This window comes from Mustela nigripes, chromosome 6, assembly GCF_022355385.1.
Source record: "Mustela nigripes isolate SB6536 chromosome 6, MUSNIG.SB6536, whole genome shotgun sequence".
Taxonomy (NCBI): Eukaryota; Metazoa; Chordata; class Mammalia; order Carnivora; family Mustelidae; genus Mustela; species Mustela nigripes.
Window position 1 is genome coordinate 42740645 of NC_081562.1, and position 17462 is coordinate 42758106.

The 17462-nt window shown below is 35.6% G+C and overlaps 1 protein-coding gene across 4 annotated transcripts in view; it reads left to right on the forward strand.

The window, feature by feature from the left end:
* CAPS2 (calcyphosine 2) overlaps window positions 1-17462 on the forward strand; it is a 49624-nt gene that overhangs the window by 10706 nt on the left and 21456 nt on the right. For 3 of the 4 annotated variants that reach the window (XM_059404692.1, XM_059404689.1, XM_059404691.1), the window contains 7 exons: window positions 320-493; window positions 5593-5715; window positions 8583-8650; window positions 11623-11742; window positions 15826-15900; window positions 16766-16861; window positions 16950-17043. In XM_059404692.1, coding sequence (XP_059260675.1) covers window positions 398-493; window positions 5593-5715; window positions 8583-8650; window positions 11623-11742; window positions 15826-15900; window positions 16766-16861; window positions 16950-17043 — 672 coding nt within the window. In that variant the 5' untranslated portion in view covers window positions 320-397. The remainder of the gene's footprint in view (window positions 1-319; window positions 494-5592; window positions 5716-8582; window positions 8651-11622; window positions 11743-15825; window positions 15901-16765; window positions 16862-16949; window positions 17044-17462) is intronic. The other variant, XM_059404690.1, reaches the window with a different exon arrangement.

Genomic DNA, 17462 nt, shown 5'->3' on the forward strand with positions numbered 1-17462 from the left:
TTAAAATGAACTACTTTTTAGAATGGTTTTAGGTTCATAGCAAAATTGAATGGAAAGTACAGATATATTCCTGCTCAGTGGAGAGCCTGTTTCTCCCTCTCACTCTGCTGTTCCCCCTGCTTATGCTCTCTCTCTCAGTCAAATAAATTAAAAAGAAAATAAATAAATATCAGTTCTGTTTAGCACATAGATCATAATGATCTATTTCTTAGGCATACATGTTAAGATAAATGATAAACCTATTAAATGTTAATAAGGAAAATTAATAATTATTTTGATTTTTCTGAGATATAACATACTTTTTTATTTTTATATCTAGGAGCAAGACATAATACCTGAAAACTTGCCAGAACCAACAAGCAAATATAAACTAAAATATCAGCAATATGAAACTGAAATGAAAGAGGGATATAAACAGTATAGTCAGAGAAATGCAGAAAAGACAAAATCAAAGATCACACAACAATCTCCAAGAAAAAAGATAGATGACAAGGTAATGTATGAGACTTTATAAAGTTCTGATGACATTTTATTTTTTTTTTTTAAGATTTTTTAATTTATTTATTTGACAGACAGAGATCACAAGTGGGCAGAGAGGCAGGCAGAGAGAGAGAGGAGGAAGCAGTCACCCTGCCAAACAGAGAGCCCCATGTGGGGCTTGATCCCAGGACCCTGGGATCATGACCTGAGCTGAAGGCAGAGGCTTTAACCCACTGAGCCACCCAGGTGCCCCACGTTCTGATGAAATTTTAAAAAATTATATGTATTATAGAAATCTTTTTGTCTTGTATGTTTTGCTGTTAGTCATAGTAAGTATAGTAGCTATCATTTATTTCTGTGTGCTAGGGACTGTTATTTTAAATATTCTGCTTGCATTAACTAGTTTCTTCTTCTTTTTTTTTTTTAAAGATTTTATTTATTTATTTGTCAGAAAGAGAGAAAGTGAGACAGAGCACAAGCTGGGGGAGCAACAGATAGAGGGAGAAACAGGCTCCCTGCTGAGCGAGGAGCCTGGATTCTCTGGACTAGATCCTAGGACTCTGGGATCATGACCTGAACCAAAGGCAGACACTTAAATGGTTGAGCCACCCAGGCACCCTAACTAGTTTATTGTTAACAACAACTCTAAAAGTTTATTATTATCATTTTCAAATGTGAAAACTCTAGCCGTATGACCTAGTTATCTTCTCTGTGTAAGGAGTTTTCCATTTGACTTGGGATTGAAAATAAGGCAGTATTAAAAAGCTGTTTTTCATGTAGCTATCTTGAACTCTGTTTGTCTCACAGTCTAAATTTTAAAGTAGAAAAGTGATTTCAGATGTTTCAGTGACCCTGTTTTATTCCAAAACTATTGTCACTCCATGATTGTCTTCTGGCTCTTGTTGAGAGATATTTTTTAACATGAATTTCTAAAATTATGCTTTTACTTAATGTTAATTAGGTATAAATTCATCATGAATGTAAGAGCAAACTCACTATAATAAATTTAATGGCTTTTCATAAGCATATAGGAAAGATCACCCTTGAATTATAGAGTGAAAGGTTTAGAAACATATTTGTGATACCACTGGTCATAAAGGGGGAAAATAGTTCAATATAATTATTTAATGAATTTTTTTGTAAGAATAATGTATTTTCAGGGAAGTTTGCTGGTTGTATTTACTTAACTTTTTTTTTAATAGGTAAAAAGAACTGATTAACTTATAAGTAGTTATGGCATATAAGCTGTTTTATTTAATCTATGTATGAACCATCCTGAACTAACTCTATTACATGGTGTTCAGTGGAAGGAGTAACAAAGGTTATGGGATTATTTGGTCTCTTTTATGTTAAGACAGATTTCCCAGATCCAAACAGATGCACACAAGTATAATAATCTGATGTCTGTAATACCAGGCAGGATAATAATTTCATAGCCCTTTAGCATTTGGCCAGATAGCTGTAGGATCTATCATGTGATATTTAAGTCACTGTAATAATGTTGGAAAAAATAGAATGAAGATTTCTATAAGCTCATATTTTATTTGCTTCTGCAAAATGGTTTAAAGTATTTTTCTTTAAGTGAGAGTGTGCATGTATGCACACACAGGTGAGGGGCGGGGAGTGGGGAGAGATTCGTGGGCAGATGGTGGGGCAGAGATAGAGACAGAGAGAGAATCTGAAGTATTTTCCACATTCAGTGAGGAACAAGATGAGAGGCTTGATCTCACAATCCTGAGCTCATGACCCAGCTGGGAATCAAGAGTTGGATGATTAACTGACTGAGCCACCCAGGCACTTTAGTTTTTAAAAGTAAAACTGGTTTCCTTGGACATAGTTTCAAATGAAGGTATTTGTTTGTTTTTGGTTAAGGGAGGAACAAATATTGCTTGTGAAGCTTGCTATGTGATTGGTGACTACTTTATTGTATGAATAAAGGGTTTTATAGAAGCCAGCAGATTCACGTTTTCTTCTGAAAAAATTATGTTTTACTTGGTTTTTAAACATCTACATATGTAGATTTTAAAATGTATGTAATTATTACTTCATATGTCTTGATAGCTTTACAAAAAGGCCCTGATTTCCATACATAATAATTTTGTACTTAACGGGTTCAAACAACTTATTTGATGTCTTTTTAGATATATACCATATGAAAATCAAAACTGCTGTATAAATGGGCTATTAGTAAATCCTATTACAATTACATTAGTTAATACTGGAATAGTAATCTTTGGAAATAGAATTGCTCCCTTATATAAGAAATTTAAGACCCTCTACAAAGCAGGGAACAACATGAAAATTGATTCTTTTTAGTAATTAAAAAGCTAAAGGTAAAAATATTTAGGATCTAGGACAATAACCAAAGGCTGTAACCCCCAACTAGTCAAGCTGATATATCACTCAACAGATAATCAATCAAACTGTAAAGTAAAAGTTCCTCACACTTGTCTGAATGGCAAATTTCCTTTGTTGAGTTTTCCATCCATTTAGTATAAAAAGCCAATGAATCTCTTATTGTCAAATTCTTACCTAAAATGTAAATTTATATTTTAAATAATGAAACATCTTTAAATAAAGCATGAAAGTCATGAAACTTTAATTTTGTAGAAAATACTAAGTCAGTGAATAAAACAGGCAAATATTTTTGCCCTCACAGAGTATATGTCATAATGGAAGGGCTTAGCGAGAAAAAAAATGAATGAATGAATGAATGAATCAGTCACACAAACCATTTAGTCTGACGGGTGGTGATAAATGCTATGGATGGAAGGGCACTGGGAAGACCAGGGCCCAAGTTGGGATTGCAATTTGTACAGGTTCCCCAGGAAAGATCTTTACCATTAGGTAGCATTTCAGCTCACATCTGAAAAGGGTAATGCACAAGCCACTCAGGATAAACTCTAAAGTGTCATGAAGTAGAAGGGGGCATGGAGTATTTAAGAAATACCAAGGAAGACAGTGTGGTCAGAGGAGGAAGAGCAAGGGAGAGATGGAGAGAGAGTTAAGAGTGGTGCTGGGAGGCGGATCTGCAAGATCTACATGTAGACTACATTGTAGACTACATGAGCACCTTGCCTTTTCCTCTGAGTCAGAAAGCTCCTTTGCTACATTGAGGATGGGTTTTACAGAGAAAAGGATGAAGTTGGAAGCAGAAAGATATTTGAGGAGGCTGTCACAATAATCCACATGAAGAATGAAGATGATGGCTTGGACCCCAGCATCAGACTTGGATAAGAAGTGGTCATGATGAGAAGCCAGACTCTGGAAAGGTTTTGAATATTTGAGAGTATTTGCTGAGAATATTTGCTGATGGATTGGTTGTAGGATTAGGAGAAAGGGATGATGGAAGAGGACTCAAAGGTTTTTGGCCTGAGAAATTGGAAATGTTGGGAAGACCACAAGGAAGTCTGAGTTGGGGAGATTAAATCTGACATACTGAGTGGAAATGTCATTGTTTAACCTGAAACAAAATAAAAATCTTTTGAAAGCATCTTCCAACCAGAACATAGTGCAGACCTTTGCTTATACTTAAACATATCTGTTAATAATAATGTAATAATATAATATAATAATTATAATTATTAATTATATTAATATAATTAATTATATTAATTATAATATAATAATAATAATCACAATAATCCACATGAATAATGAATATGATGGCTTGGACCCAGGCAGCAGACTTGGATAAGAAGTGGTCATGATGAGAAGCCAGACTCTGGAAAGGTTTTGAATATCTGAGAGTATTTACTGAGAATATTTGCTGATGGATTGGTTGTAGGCTTAGGAGAAAGGGATGATGGAGGAGGACTCAAAGGTTTTAATTAATCTAAGGATTAATTAATCTGCTTAATTTACCTCATATAATGCTAAACATTTTTTGGTGACTGTTAAAATAAAAAATTATTTAGGAAAAAATATATTAGGAGGTAGATAAATAAAATTATAAAGTATCTTCATAAATTGATTTCCCAATAGTTAATACGTTTTTTAAAAAAAGATTTTATTTCTTATTTGACAGAGACAGAGAGAGCACAAGCAGAGTGAGCGGGACAGAGAGAAGCAGGCTCCCTGTTGGGCAGGGTGCCCGAAGTGGGGCTCAATCCCAGGACTCTGGGATCATAACCTGAGTCAAAGGCAGACTCTTAACCAACTGAGCTACGCAAGTGCCCCTCAATAGTTAAAACTTATACAAGATGCATTATTTGCTTGTTGAATGAGTATTTATCTAGTGCTCACTATGTGTGGTCCTGTTCTGGGATCAGTTATTTTGTAATAAAAATGACAGACAAGGTTCCTTCCCTCAAGGAGCTTATAGCAGTAGAGGCAGGCAACAATTCATAAACAAATGTATAATAAGATTTCATGTAGCAATCAAAGGTCACGAAGACAGAGTAGAGTATGAATATGGAATGTGACCTTTTAAAAAAGCTCTAAAGTAAGAATAAACCCTGGAGGAAAAACTCTTGAAATCCATTAAGTTTTTAGCAGTTGCTATCCTGCCAGGGCATTTTTGTTGTTGTTAAAAGAATGTAAGTACACCTTATATTCAGAGAAAATTTTTGTGTTTATCTTTAGGATCTCAAAGGATCCTTTACCTCAAAGGATACATCCATCTCTTAGTACCTCTGAATTTCATTTTACAAAGGAGTGAACATGCCTATTTTTATTATCTTTACAAAGACTCAAATGGGCAATAATAGTTATGATTGTTGCTAACTTTTTATCTAATGCTTATTATATGTCAGATACTTTTATAAGTGTTGGGCATTTCATCTGTGTGTGTGTGTGTGTGTGTGTGTGTGAAGTAGTTACTATTATTAATTCCCCTTTTAATTCCCATTATCATGGGTAAACTGAGGCTTAGTACAATCATCTAGCTAGAAGGTGGAAGAACTGCCTTCAAATAGACAATCTGATTATCAGAGCCTGTACTGTTATACACAAATAACTTGTTAGGTGTTATGTATTTGTTATGTATACATTGTTGTACACTATTGAAGTGTTCAGAGGTTATTTAATACACTATTTTGTTAAAAACAAATATGCTAAATATGTGAACTAAGTATAAACTCTCAAGAATTCATTTGTTGCTTTCACTTACAGTGTATTCAAGGTGAAGAATCCATCGTGGGTGCTCTTACCACTCTGGATAAGAAAGCCCTCTTACAACATGGCTATGCAGACATCCCTTACAATGCACAAAGTAGTATGAAAAAATCTGATGCTGTAAGTTAACCGGATCTTTACTTACTTGTTAAGCCATTAGGATAATTTACCCTCAAAGATTCTGTAGACTTAAATTGAATAAATAATTGCAACAATTGAATTTGGACTGTGGTGGATGTTCACTAATGTGTAAATTGAGTCCTCATTTTTCCAAAGGTTGATGTTTGGTATATTTACTGTGGAGAAATAGTCTTGAATCTTTGAGAGTTTATAAAAATTTAGTTTATACTATTAAATGTTAATTGGCTGCTATTTTTGTCAGTGGTTTATTTAACATCACCCCTACCCCTAAAGTAACAGTTATTTTTTGAAAGTGATAAGCTAATAAAACTAGGGAAGCTTTAGCAAATTAAGGGAAAGAGGAAGAATTTTTTTTTTCTTAGAAAAAGGAAAGCAATACTCTAGATTCTTAATATTAGCTTTAAATTGTGTATTTTACAAAATCAACTAGATTTTTGGATGAGTATCACTTAGGCCAGATCTGGTACAAATAGAAAATTACATTTCTGTAGCATCCTGGAGCAATCAGACCAAACTGCTTCAAGTTGGAGTCCACTGCTCACCCCAGACATCCCCAGATGATTAAGATCTTAGACATATTTGTAATGGATTGTTGAAATGCCAGTGTGTAGTGGTTCAAAAGTTGGGAAACCTTGGTTTAGATAGCCAATAATAATAAAGCATTATGGTTTTAGATGGGGTTTAGATAGCCAATAATAATAAAGCATTATGGTTTTAGATGGCTATATTATCAATATCACCGAGAGGAAAGTCAATATATATTTTATTTGGATTACAGTCATCCAGAATTAATATGTTCTCAGTTGACAGCAATGTGTAGTCAGTATCTGGATCATGGACTGGTTTTCTGTGGATAACTCAAGTTGCTAATTTGTTCTAGTTTTTGTACTGCAACAACATAAACATTGTTTTCTATGTCTATTTATTATTTAGATATTTAAGTTTAATAGAATAAGGAATATTACCAGGATTACACTAAAATTTTAAAAGCTACTTTATAAGGCAAAATAGTCTCCCAAATAAAGCTTATTTTGATATGTCCCTGAAGATATACTTGAAATGGATGTTATTGATACTTAAGGCCCATTGGGTAATGTTCTTGGTGTCATCCAAAGCCAGATGGGTGTTAGTGGAGTTCCTGTACTTACGATCACTTTCATTCACTAAATTCAGCATCAAGTATTTCCCTTTATTGTGGTAGCACATATTTATCTTTTTTTTTCCCTCAAGGACATGTTTATGTGAGTAAACTTTCCATGCATTTGAAATTAGTCCTGATTAATTTTTTAAATCTAGGTGGAAACTTTTTACTTTAATTTTTAACTACTTAATTGAATACCAGAAGTAGTCAAACTTTGGTTTTCATATCTATCTCTTCTAGTTTGTTGTCATTTTTCAACATTATTAGATTCTTTGTGTTAGTGTGACTTCTGTTTCTAATCTGCTTTATGTTTACACAAACCTCAAAATCAATGTTCCTGAGGGTGGTTCTAACCTTTCCTGCAGTAAGCCACCATAAATGTCAACCCTTAAGGTGGGCTTTCTGCATGGGCTCTCTATTCATTAATCTCACCTCTTCTGCTAGCTTCTGGGTTTTACATCTATGTTCTGGCTGAACTTTTCTGTATATAATTTCATATTTTAGTCAGTGTTCACCTTCATCACCCTTAGACATAAAACACACTTTGCTGTGCCTATAAGTTACCATGTGCTTTTTAACTTTTTAATTGCTGTTTTAAATTTATTACTAAACAAAAAATGTTATAAATTGTCATGAGCTTAGACAACATCAGATGGAGTTATATGTTAAATGACGTGAACTATATTTATATGGGGCATGTTTGGATGTGTAAACTGTATCTTAATTTCTGCTAACCACCCCCACCTCCAGAAAAGCCAAATTCAATTACAGACTAGCCTTTAAATAATTGCACCCAAATTTCCAGGTTTCTTAGGAGTTTCTATGATATGCCTTTAGTCATTCTTACTTGAATGTTGTGTCCATTTTGAAGAGTGCGGTCCTTAAGATTACAAAGCCTCTATCATTCGCTACATTATTGTACTTGATTTCATTTACTGGAGTGATCAATGGAGATGACAGTAATTTACAATGTAAAAACAGAGCAAGCTTTATTTTGACCATTTAATTTTTTAACATCTTTTATTTACTATTCAAAAGAAACATTTGAGTAAATATAGTTACATTACGATCTAATTGGAATTAAATGATTACTAATATTTCAATTTGATGTAACCTAAAATGTATTAAGATTATTTTCAAATGAGTTGGAAAAGCAAAAACCAGTGTGAAGATAATTTAATCAAACCAGTAATTGAGAAAAGTTGATCAATGGATATTATGCATAGAAAATATTATCCTTTTAATGATGGGAGGCTTTTGAAAGATTTTTATTTTTAGTTTTTGATAAAGGGTTGAAGGATTCCAATTCAATTTTTGCTTCATCTCCTATGAACAATTTTAGAACAAACTCTTTTTTTGTCACTGTTGGTATTCTTCTTGGAGCACGTAAAAATGCCTCTTACAAGGCATCTGTCAGGGAGGGGATATCACGGTCTCCTCCTCCTCTGTTCTGGCTTAATGAAATTCAGAGGCAGTGCATGGAAATCTCTGATGATTTCTACTGAAATTGAAGTGCATTATTTTTAGGAAATAAATCATTGTATTTTCTGATTAAATAATTGGAATTTGTTTTTATTAATGATGATATAGTAATATCTATTTAAGAAGAAAGTTGGAAATTTAAGTATATTTTAGGGTCCTTGTGTTAACTACAGTGTTGTTCTGTTTTATGGATAATGAAATTTTTAAAATTTTCTCTTCTCAGGAAATGGTGGCTGCACAGAGGAAGAAACAGACTGTGGCAGAACAAGTGATGATAGATCACTTATCTAGGTGAGAGTTAGTAGTAATGAGTGAAAGAAACCATTCAGAAAGTTTTCATTACATTTTTTTTTTTAAATCTTTAATCAACAGGTGGCTAACTCCAAGGTTCCCACACGTTCTCCGTTCACTACACTCACAATATTGTAGAGATGGGTTTTTACAGCATTCCTTGGCCAGTGGAAAGACCCAATGCTTATCTTTGTTAAGTATTTTTCTCTAAATAACTTAAGAATTTACTTCATGACAACTTAATGGCCATTTCAAAAAAATAATATGCCTAGATTAAAAGAAAAATATTTTTACTTCATTCTTAAATAGCCACAGTTGCTTGTATGCACCTTCTGGGGCATGGCACAATCTCTCCAACCTTAGAATGCTGTCACTTCACTTTCAGTTCCACATGGCACTTGCTGTTCATCATGGCAACTGTAGAAGAATCGGTCCAGCAAACATTTAACCTCACTGAAAGAGTGTAGCATGATATCTTGGTGAAACTGTGAATTACTTTAAGCTAATAGTTATGTAGTCTCCAACAAATATCAGGTCTCACTGTATTGCCCTCAAAAATTAAAAATATCCCACATAGTCCCTGTGAGTTCCCTGTGGCATCCTGGAGTGACGTGGTACACAGTTTGGGAACTGTGGGACTGTTAAAAATTTAAAACTTAATCTGAAGTCTCATAACTCTTAGGAAACTGGGAAAAGGATAATTACCTGCTGTGCTAAAAATTGCGTAATAATATGTAAATATTGTAGGATTTCAGAGAAAGGCTGGAATAGTCTAGAAAGTCTTTAAGGAAGAAGTAAGACTTATGGTTAGCTGTGAAAAAAATTATTTAGGTGGCAGAAAGGTATTCTACATGCATGTTTTTCAGCAACTGTCTTGAAATAATTAATTATACTTACAATCTTTAATGTTCCTCTTCTGTTATCCCTTGAACTCATTTTGTTGATATTTTTACCCTCACTGTGCCACTGCAGTATGTCCTAATAAGATAACTCATCATGGCATCCACATTGCCCAACTAAAGGTGATTTCTCCGTTCTCATTTACTTGACCCATCAGCAGTATCTCTCTCTTTTATTGAAAACTTTCTCCTCTTTGAAGTACTTTCTTTTTTCCCATTGGCTTCCTACACACAACACTTAGCTGCTTTTCCTCCTTCTGCTCCTTCTCAATCTCTATTCCTGGTTCCTTTCATTACTTGGGAGTACACTGGGCTCCATTCTTAGACTTTTCTACACTGACTTTCTAAGTGATCTCATCTGGTATCATGCCTTTAAAAAGCATTCAGGGACACCTGGGTGGCTCAGTGGGTTAAAGCCTCTGCCTTTGGCTCAGGTCATGATCCCAGGGTCCTGGGATCCAGCCCCTGCAGTGGGCTCTCTGCTCAGCAGGGAGCCTGCTTCCCTCTCTCTCTCTCTGCCTGCCTCTCTGCCTACTTGTGATCTCTCTCTGTCAAATAAATAAATAAAATCTTTAAAAAAAAAAAGCATTCATACATTGATGCTTCCTTGATTTGAGGTACCAACATCACGCTTGCCAATCTGGGCTCCTGGAAGTTCTTTCACTCCTTGCCCCATGACCAAATCCTCTTTGATTTTCCTCCAACGTAGTTCCATTCTTTAGGTTTTTCAGACCTAAAATCTTGGTGATGCTTTTGATGCCTCTCTTTTTCTCAAATCCCGTATTCAGTTTTTAGCAGTCACTCTCAGTTCTACCATCAAAACAAATTTACTCCTTCTGCTGCCATCATCCCTGTTCACAACATCATCTTCTTTCTCCTGGATTATTTCAGTCACTTTCTAACTGGACTCATTGTGTTTGCACTTGCCCTTCATTGCTCTATTCTTAACCCAGTGGCCAGAGTACGTCTATTAAAAAGTGAGGCAGATCAAACCCTCCAGTAATTTCCTATCTTAGAGTAAAATCTGTGTATTTGTTATGTATTATGACAAAACCTAGTAGCTTAAAACTACAGTGAATAAACAGAACTTGTGTATCTTCAGATCAACTGTCCAGGCTAGGCTTAGCCAATTGGCTCTTGCTTTTTAATTTGGCCAGTTATATATGAACAAAACAGTGGTCTCCATTCTGAGCTTAGGCCTTAAGAAGCCTTATATGTTTCCACTTACCTTTTGAGCTTTTGCAATATTTGTGAGAAGAACACAGCCTGGTTATCCCACTGACCTAAAGAAGAACATGACTCTGCAACTGCAGCTGGGCCACTTAGTCAAGATTGTGCTAGATGAGCAGATCCCCAGCCAACCCACACTTACATGAGTTAGTCTAGTTACCATCAGTAGAGCCATCCAGCTATATACAATTGGGCAAAGCAAGTCAAATGGCTAAGCTCAAAACGAGAGCATGGGAAGTTGGTACTGCACACCTATAATGAGGCCATGGCAAGGATGTAGATCAGGAGTGCTAAAAATTATGGTCAATAATATAGCTTGCCCAAGCCCTACATCATCTGTCCACCATTAGAACTCCCTACTTCTCTCTTTGGCTGTTCTGCTCCAGCCATTCAGCTTCCTTCCTGTTCTATAACATACCAGGTTCACTCCTGTGTTAGGTGCTCTGCATATGTTTTCCCCACTGCTTGGAATGCTCTCCCCCGCCAGAAATCCATATGGTTGCTTACCTACTTTGTTTCATGTCTTCATTCAGGAGTCACCAGCACAGTGTCTATTTGTTTAAAGAATAAGAGAGAGACTTGGAGCTCAGAGTTCCCTCAAAAATTTCGATCTATCTTTAGATAACACTTACAGAAAAAGAGTTTGATAGGAATATTCACTTTTTTGTGGCCAGTATTTTTTATTTGTTAAATGTATTCATTCAGTATCTGGAAAATGTGTAATTCTGACAGTAGTGTGAATTCGTATTTGTGGATGAGCTTTTCCAGTTGCCTATAAATATGTGAATGCTAGAGTAGTGCATTATCATACTGAGTTCTCAGATTTTGTGTTCTCCTATATAGGGCTGTAATCAGTGATCCAGAACAAAACCTACCCACTGAGAGACCAGAAAGCACTCCTATCTTTCCAGATTCAAAGACTGCGCCTCTTCGGCTTAGGAAAAGAACACTACATGAAACTAAGTAAGTAAGAAAGTTTTACTTATATCAAATGAAGATACACTATGTTATACATGAATTTTTAAAAAATGTACTTTTATGTCTAACTGAAAAGAGATTTTTGGCTCGTTTTTGTTTTTGTTTTTGTTTTTCTATATAAAGGAAAGTGGAGTTTTTGGAGTTCAGATTCCAGTTTTGCCACTTGAAGTCATAGGGTAAACTTTACCCTCCAGCTTTTTTGTTAGTAATTTAGGAATAATAGTAATGACCTAGGAGATAATGTATGTGAAAATACAGATATAGTAACTGAGACAATTATACATACTGAATCCAATCATGTATTCAAATTATTATTGCCTACAAGTTATTATTATTATTATTTTGCCTTTTACTTTGTAACTTATAAAATCTTTGGACTTTCACAGTTTTGGGGTGCAGTCCCCCTAAATTTCTCAACAACTTTACTGGCAGTTGATGGCTAGCCTCAGCATTAAAAGACATAGACAATCGACCAGTTTCTGCAGCAATTCTTTCATATTTTCAGACTGCTGTAAATGCCAAAAAGTTCTTAGAACTGTTATTTTTTTGGTCTCATTCTTGTTTTCCGGAAAACTATTTCCATATCTTTAAATATTCAAAGATATCATGTATCAATTTCCTATGGTTGCTGCAACAAATTACCACAAACAATATTTAAAACAACACAAATTTATTCTCTTACAGTTCTGGAGGTCAGATGCCTAAAATCAAGGTGTTCACAAGGCTGCATTCCTTCTGGAGGCCTCAGGGGAGAATCTATTTCCTTGCCTCTTTCAACTTCTAGAGGCTTTTTTTATTCCTTGGCTCATGGCCCCTCCCTGCGTGTTCAAACCCAGCAACAGCTGTGTTTTATCACTCTGATCTTTTTTTTTTTTTTTTTAAAGATTTTATTTATTTATTTGAGAGGGAGTGGGAGAGCGAAAGCATGAGCAGAGGGAGAATCAGGGGTATTTCAGAGATGATGGGACTTTAAAGGTCATTGGAGTCAAATTTCTACCAAAATCTTGAATCACTTCTATAACATATTTGATTACTGGTTGTCCAACTTCTTCAACTTTCTCAGTGAATGGAAACCTACTCTCACTAAGCCCCTCATTTTTTTTTTTTTGTTAAAGATTTTATTTATTTATTAGTCAGACAGAGTGAGAGAGAAGAGAGAGAGCATAAGCAGGGGGAACGGCAGGCAGAGGGAGAAGCAAACCCTCCACTGAGCAGGGAGCCCATCACAGGGCTCTATCTTAGGATCTTGTGATCATGACCTGAGCCAAAGCCAGACACTTTACTGAACCACCCAGGTACCGCTCTGATGTTCTTCTTCTATAGTCAACATATCCCTCTGCTTTCTTCTCATAAAGACCCTCGCAATTGCTTTGAATCCAGCTGGATAATTCCAGATAATCTCCTCATCTCAAGGTCTTGAATTACTTGTGCAAAGTTCCTTTTACTGTACCATGTAATTGTAACATATTTACATGTCCTGAGGTGTAGGATATGAACAACTCTAGACTGTTATCATTTAGCTAACGCATCTAAATGTCTCTTTTTAAAGTAAGCTTTTACTGAAATAAAATATATGTTCACAAAGTGTAAACATTTTAAGTGTACAGCATAGGTATGTCCACAAACTGAATGATACTCACATACCTAGTCCCTGGATCAAGAAATAGAGCATTACTAGTACCTCAACGACTTCCCTGTGCTGCCTTCCACTTACTGTCCACTTCCTCTACCACACCAGCTTAGCCCTTCTGTCCTGATAGCATGGATGGTAACTGCCTTGTTATAAACTTACTGAAATCACATCACAAAATTTGGACGCTAGGTATCTGACTTCTTTCAACATGTTTATGAGTTTATCCCTATCATTTGTCTTTGTCTTTTATCCTCATTCCGTACAGTATTTCATGGTATAAATATAGAAGTTTATTCACAGAAGTTGATGAACATTTGGCCTTTTAAGAATGATGCTTCCATGAGGGGCGCCTGGGTGGCTGTGGATTAAAGCTTCTGCCTTCGGCTTAGGTCACGATCCTGGGGTCCTGAGATCGAGCCCTGCATCAGGCTCTCTGCTCTCTCTGCTTGGCAGGGAGCCTGCTTCCTCCTCTCTCTCTCTCTGCCTGCCCCTCTACCTACTTGTGATCTCTGTCTGTCAAATAAATAAATAAATAAAATCTTAAGGGGAAAAAAAAAAGAATGATGCTTCCATGAACTTTGGTGCATGTTTTTTGGTGAACACATGTACTCATTTCTGCTCAGGACATACTTAGAAGTAGAATCGCTGAACCATTTAGTATGCATATGTTCAGCTTTAAAAAATACTGCCAAATGGTTTTTCAAAGTGGTTGCTGCAAATTAGCATTCCCACCAGGAGCAGTAAAATTCATATTTTGGTCTTTATCTTGTCTGATTCTTATTCTCGTATTGGTTGAAAGCTGCAGTAGAGAGAAGTGTTTGATACTACTTACTGGATACCCAAAACACTCACACAGAGCTTTCCATTTATAATATAAATGTCTTCTTTACTTCTTTTATCTTTTCAAGGAGACTGTAGGCTCCTTGAAGCTATTACTTCAACCTATCACTGGTAAATTGAATTCTATTCACCTTTGAGAAGCAATATAACGTAATGGTTATGAGCAAAATTGGGCTCTGTCATGCTCTAATTATATGACTCTGTAAAATTTATTTGTAAGATGGGATAATAGTACTTACTTCATGGAGTTACTGCAAGCATTGTGTGAACCAACATGCATTTAAGTGATTTTAATAATGACTAGTGTCTAGGGAGTTCTTAATAAATGGTAGCTGTTATTATTGCTGTTATTTTCTTGGCATTTAAAGTTTTCTCAGGCATTTAGTGAGCATTCAATAAATACATTAATACTAATGGATTAAATTGAGTTGAGAAGACAAGTCTCTCATGGCTCCCCTCTGTGTTCACAGACTCCTTTGGTCCACAGGCTCTCGTTGTCTGTATCTTGCTTATTTTTCAGAGACCTTGATTTTAGAGGTATTGCTTTTCAAGATCCCAATGACCCACACACTTACTTACTATTTACGTTATTACAGTTTCATTATACCTGCAGCTTTATTGAAGTGCCATAAAATTATTTGGGAAGGAATGTAAAGATACATCGGCAATTCTTCAGATTTCTTACTATAAAGGAGTTTCCTAGTAATAGGATGTTGAAGTGTGGACATTTGGGTTTTACTTCATATTATTAAACAGAATTTTAGGACTGGCAATCTCTGTGAGATCATTCAGTGCCATCTGAAGGCCATAAAGATTGCACAGCTGATTTGAGGTCTTTATAGCTAGACTTATTCGAGGCTAGAACCTCATCTAGTGCCTTTTACACCGTTCTGTTATATTGGTAAGGCATGTTTTCAGCTACCCATGACTGAAAACTTGAGTGATAGTGACTTAAACAAGTCGGGATTTGTTTTCCTGTAAAACCAGCTGCCTGGAGGTAGCATTGGTTTTAGTTCAGTGGTTCAGTGATGACACAGCTCTGAGCTGTCTTCCTCAAGATCTTATTGGCCTTTCTGACATGGGTTGCCTGATGGCCACAGTGGCTCTGAGCATCATATCCCTGCCATGTTCACAGTCAAGAACTATTCCCGTGCCACTCTTTTATCAGGACAAAAGAAAGTCTTCCCTTGAAGACTATTGGCAGAACTTTGTCCCTTAGTCACCTCTAATGGAAAGAGGCTAGAAAAGCAAATTAGATGATTGGAGGAGGGCAAAGGAGAAGAGGGTTAGAAATGGCTGCCTGGTAGCACTGTAACAGGACCCGCTACAAGTGTGCTGTTTACTTGTGTAGCACTTTGATACCATACATTCCAACACAAAAGTTATGTGGGTATTATACACGGTATCTCAGGGTTTTTTCCCCTCTGATTCTGCTTCAGTTAGCTAGCACTCTAAAAAAGAAAGAGGTTTATAACTTCATCTTCATTCTGTATATTTCAACATATCCACATAACCTCTTTTGTACTTTCTCATTTACGTCAATATCCAGTATGGGAAACTTTAAACTCATTATTGACAAATGTATTTCTTAACAGGATAAGAACCCATTCTACATTAACTGAAAACATGCTTTCTCATAAAGTACAGTTTGATGGTAGGATCATATCAAGGTAATTGTGATTTTATTAAACTTTTAATCCTAGGATTATAAAACAGTATTCTCTTCAAATAGAAGTAACAATAATGAGATTGGTTAAGTTTTTCACATTTAAATGCAAAATGTGAATTTAGAATGAATATTTTTAGAAATATATACTAATATGTTACAACAATTATAGGAACTATGAACCCATAAATAAGACATTTTAATTCAAAGTTATCTAAAAAGTGATTTTAAAATGGCTTTCAAAAAGAAACTTAGAAATGACTTTTTTAAAGATATGTAGTATTTACTAGAAGACGGTAAAGGATTTAAAAATTAACCTTTATGTAAGGTGCTTTCTTTGATTTTCTTTTAAGGGCTTAAATTAATAGATTATTAATAGGTGCAGGACAGTGAAAAGGAAGATGATTCTCAAATCTGTTATCTCTGTGTTACAAACTTCCAATCATACACAATACTGATGTTCTTTATGTATATTAAAGGTGATGTATGTTTTTAGAAGTTATCAAGTTTGTTCAGTGATTTTAAACTCTCTTTGACAAAGATAAGTATCTATCCTTCAGTGGCTTTTTGCAAGGTCAGCATTTTTAAAGGTCTTTCACTCTATCTTAAAAGTCTATGCCAAAATATTAATCTATTGTAATATATCTGTATCCTATCACTGTAAGGTAAAGCCATTTCCTCCATCCGGATCTTACTTAAACTGACACTTCAGCAAGCCATGCCCTGTTTCCCTGTAGCTTCCCATAACCCCCGCTCATTGCCACATCGAAGGGAGTTGTGCTGTTCTTTGGCATACACAATGCTGGTTTATTATTTAATTTGAAAATGACCCTTATTTGAAAATTTTTAATATCACTCTGTTTTTCTAGAAATGGACATGATGCCTGCAGAGAGCTGGTTGGGTTCTTTTTTGCTCATGACCAGTCCCTAACAATTTATGAATATCGGCAATTTGGGAAAAATAGGTATGCCCTAAAACATTGCTACAACTCTCAAGATGATTACTTCTGGGAGAAGCTGAATAACTTGACATTTTTGTCATTTAACTTCTAGAACAAGTGTGCTTCCTTTTATTCAAAAAAACACTTACAGCCATCAGTGTGGACGAAGAAAAGGAACACAATACCAACTTGGCGATTTTTATATTGTAAGTGAAGTGTGTATGTATGAAAAGGGTTTAATGCCAGATGCTGAATTTTGTGGGGTGGTTTTGGGGGGGGGTAGAAAGAACAGGGTTTCTAGTTTTCAATTTATGATCTCTACTCCTTATAGAGCAGGGCTAATGGTTGATCTTTCCCCAGGAGGTTCTGCCTCCCAGGTCCAGATTTCAGTGGTCTGAATGTAAGCATATGACATTAATTCCTTGCAACACTCTACCCCTCCCTCACAATTCTGCAGTATAAGTTAGGGAGGGCTTGTCTCTTGGTACTTTTGAAGGCCTGACAAGGCCGTACCACTGGGTAATTGGCTATTTCAATAGTACTGGGAGTAATGGTCCACATCATGCAGGCTTATCTCCTGTAGATGCATGTTCTTCTCTATATGGAGGGATACTTGGCCTCTGGA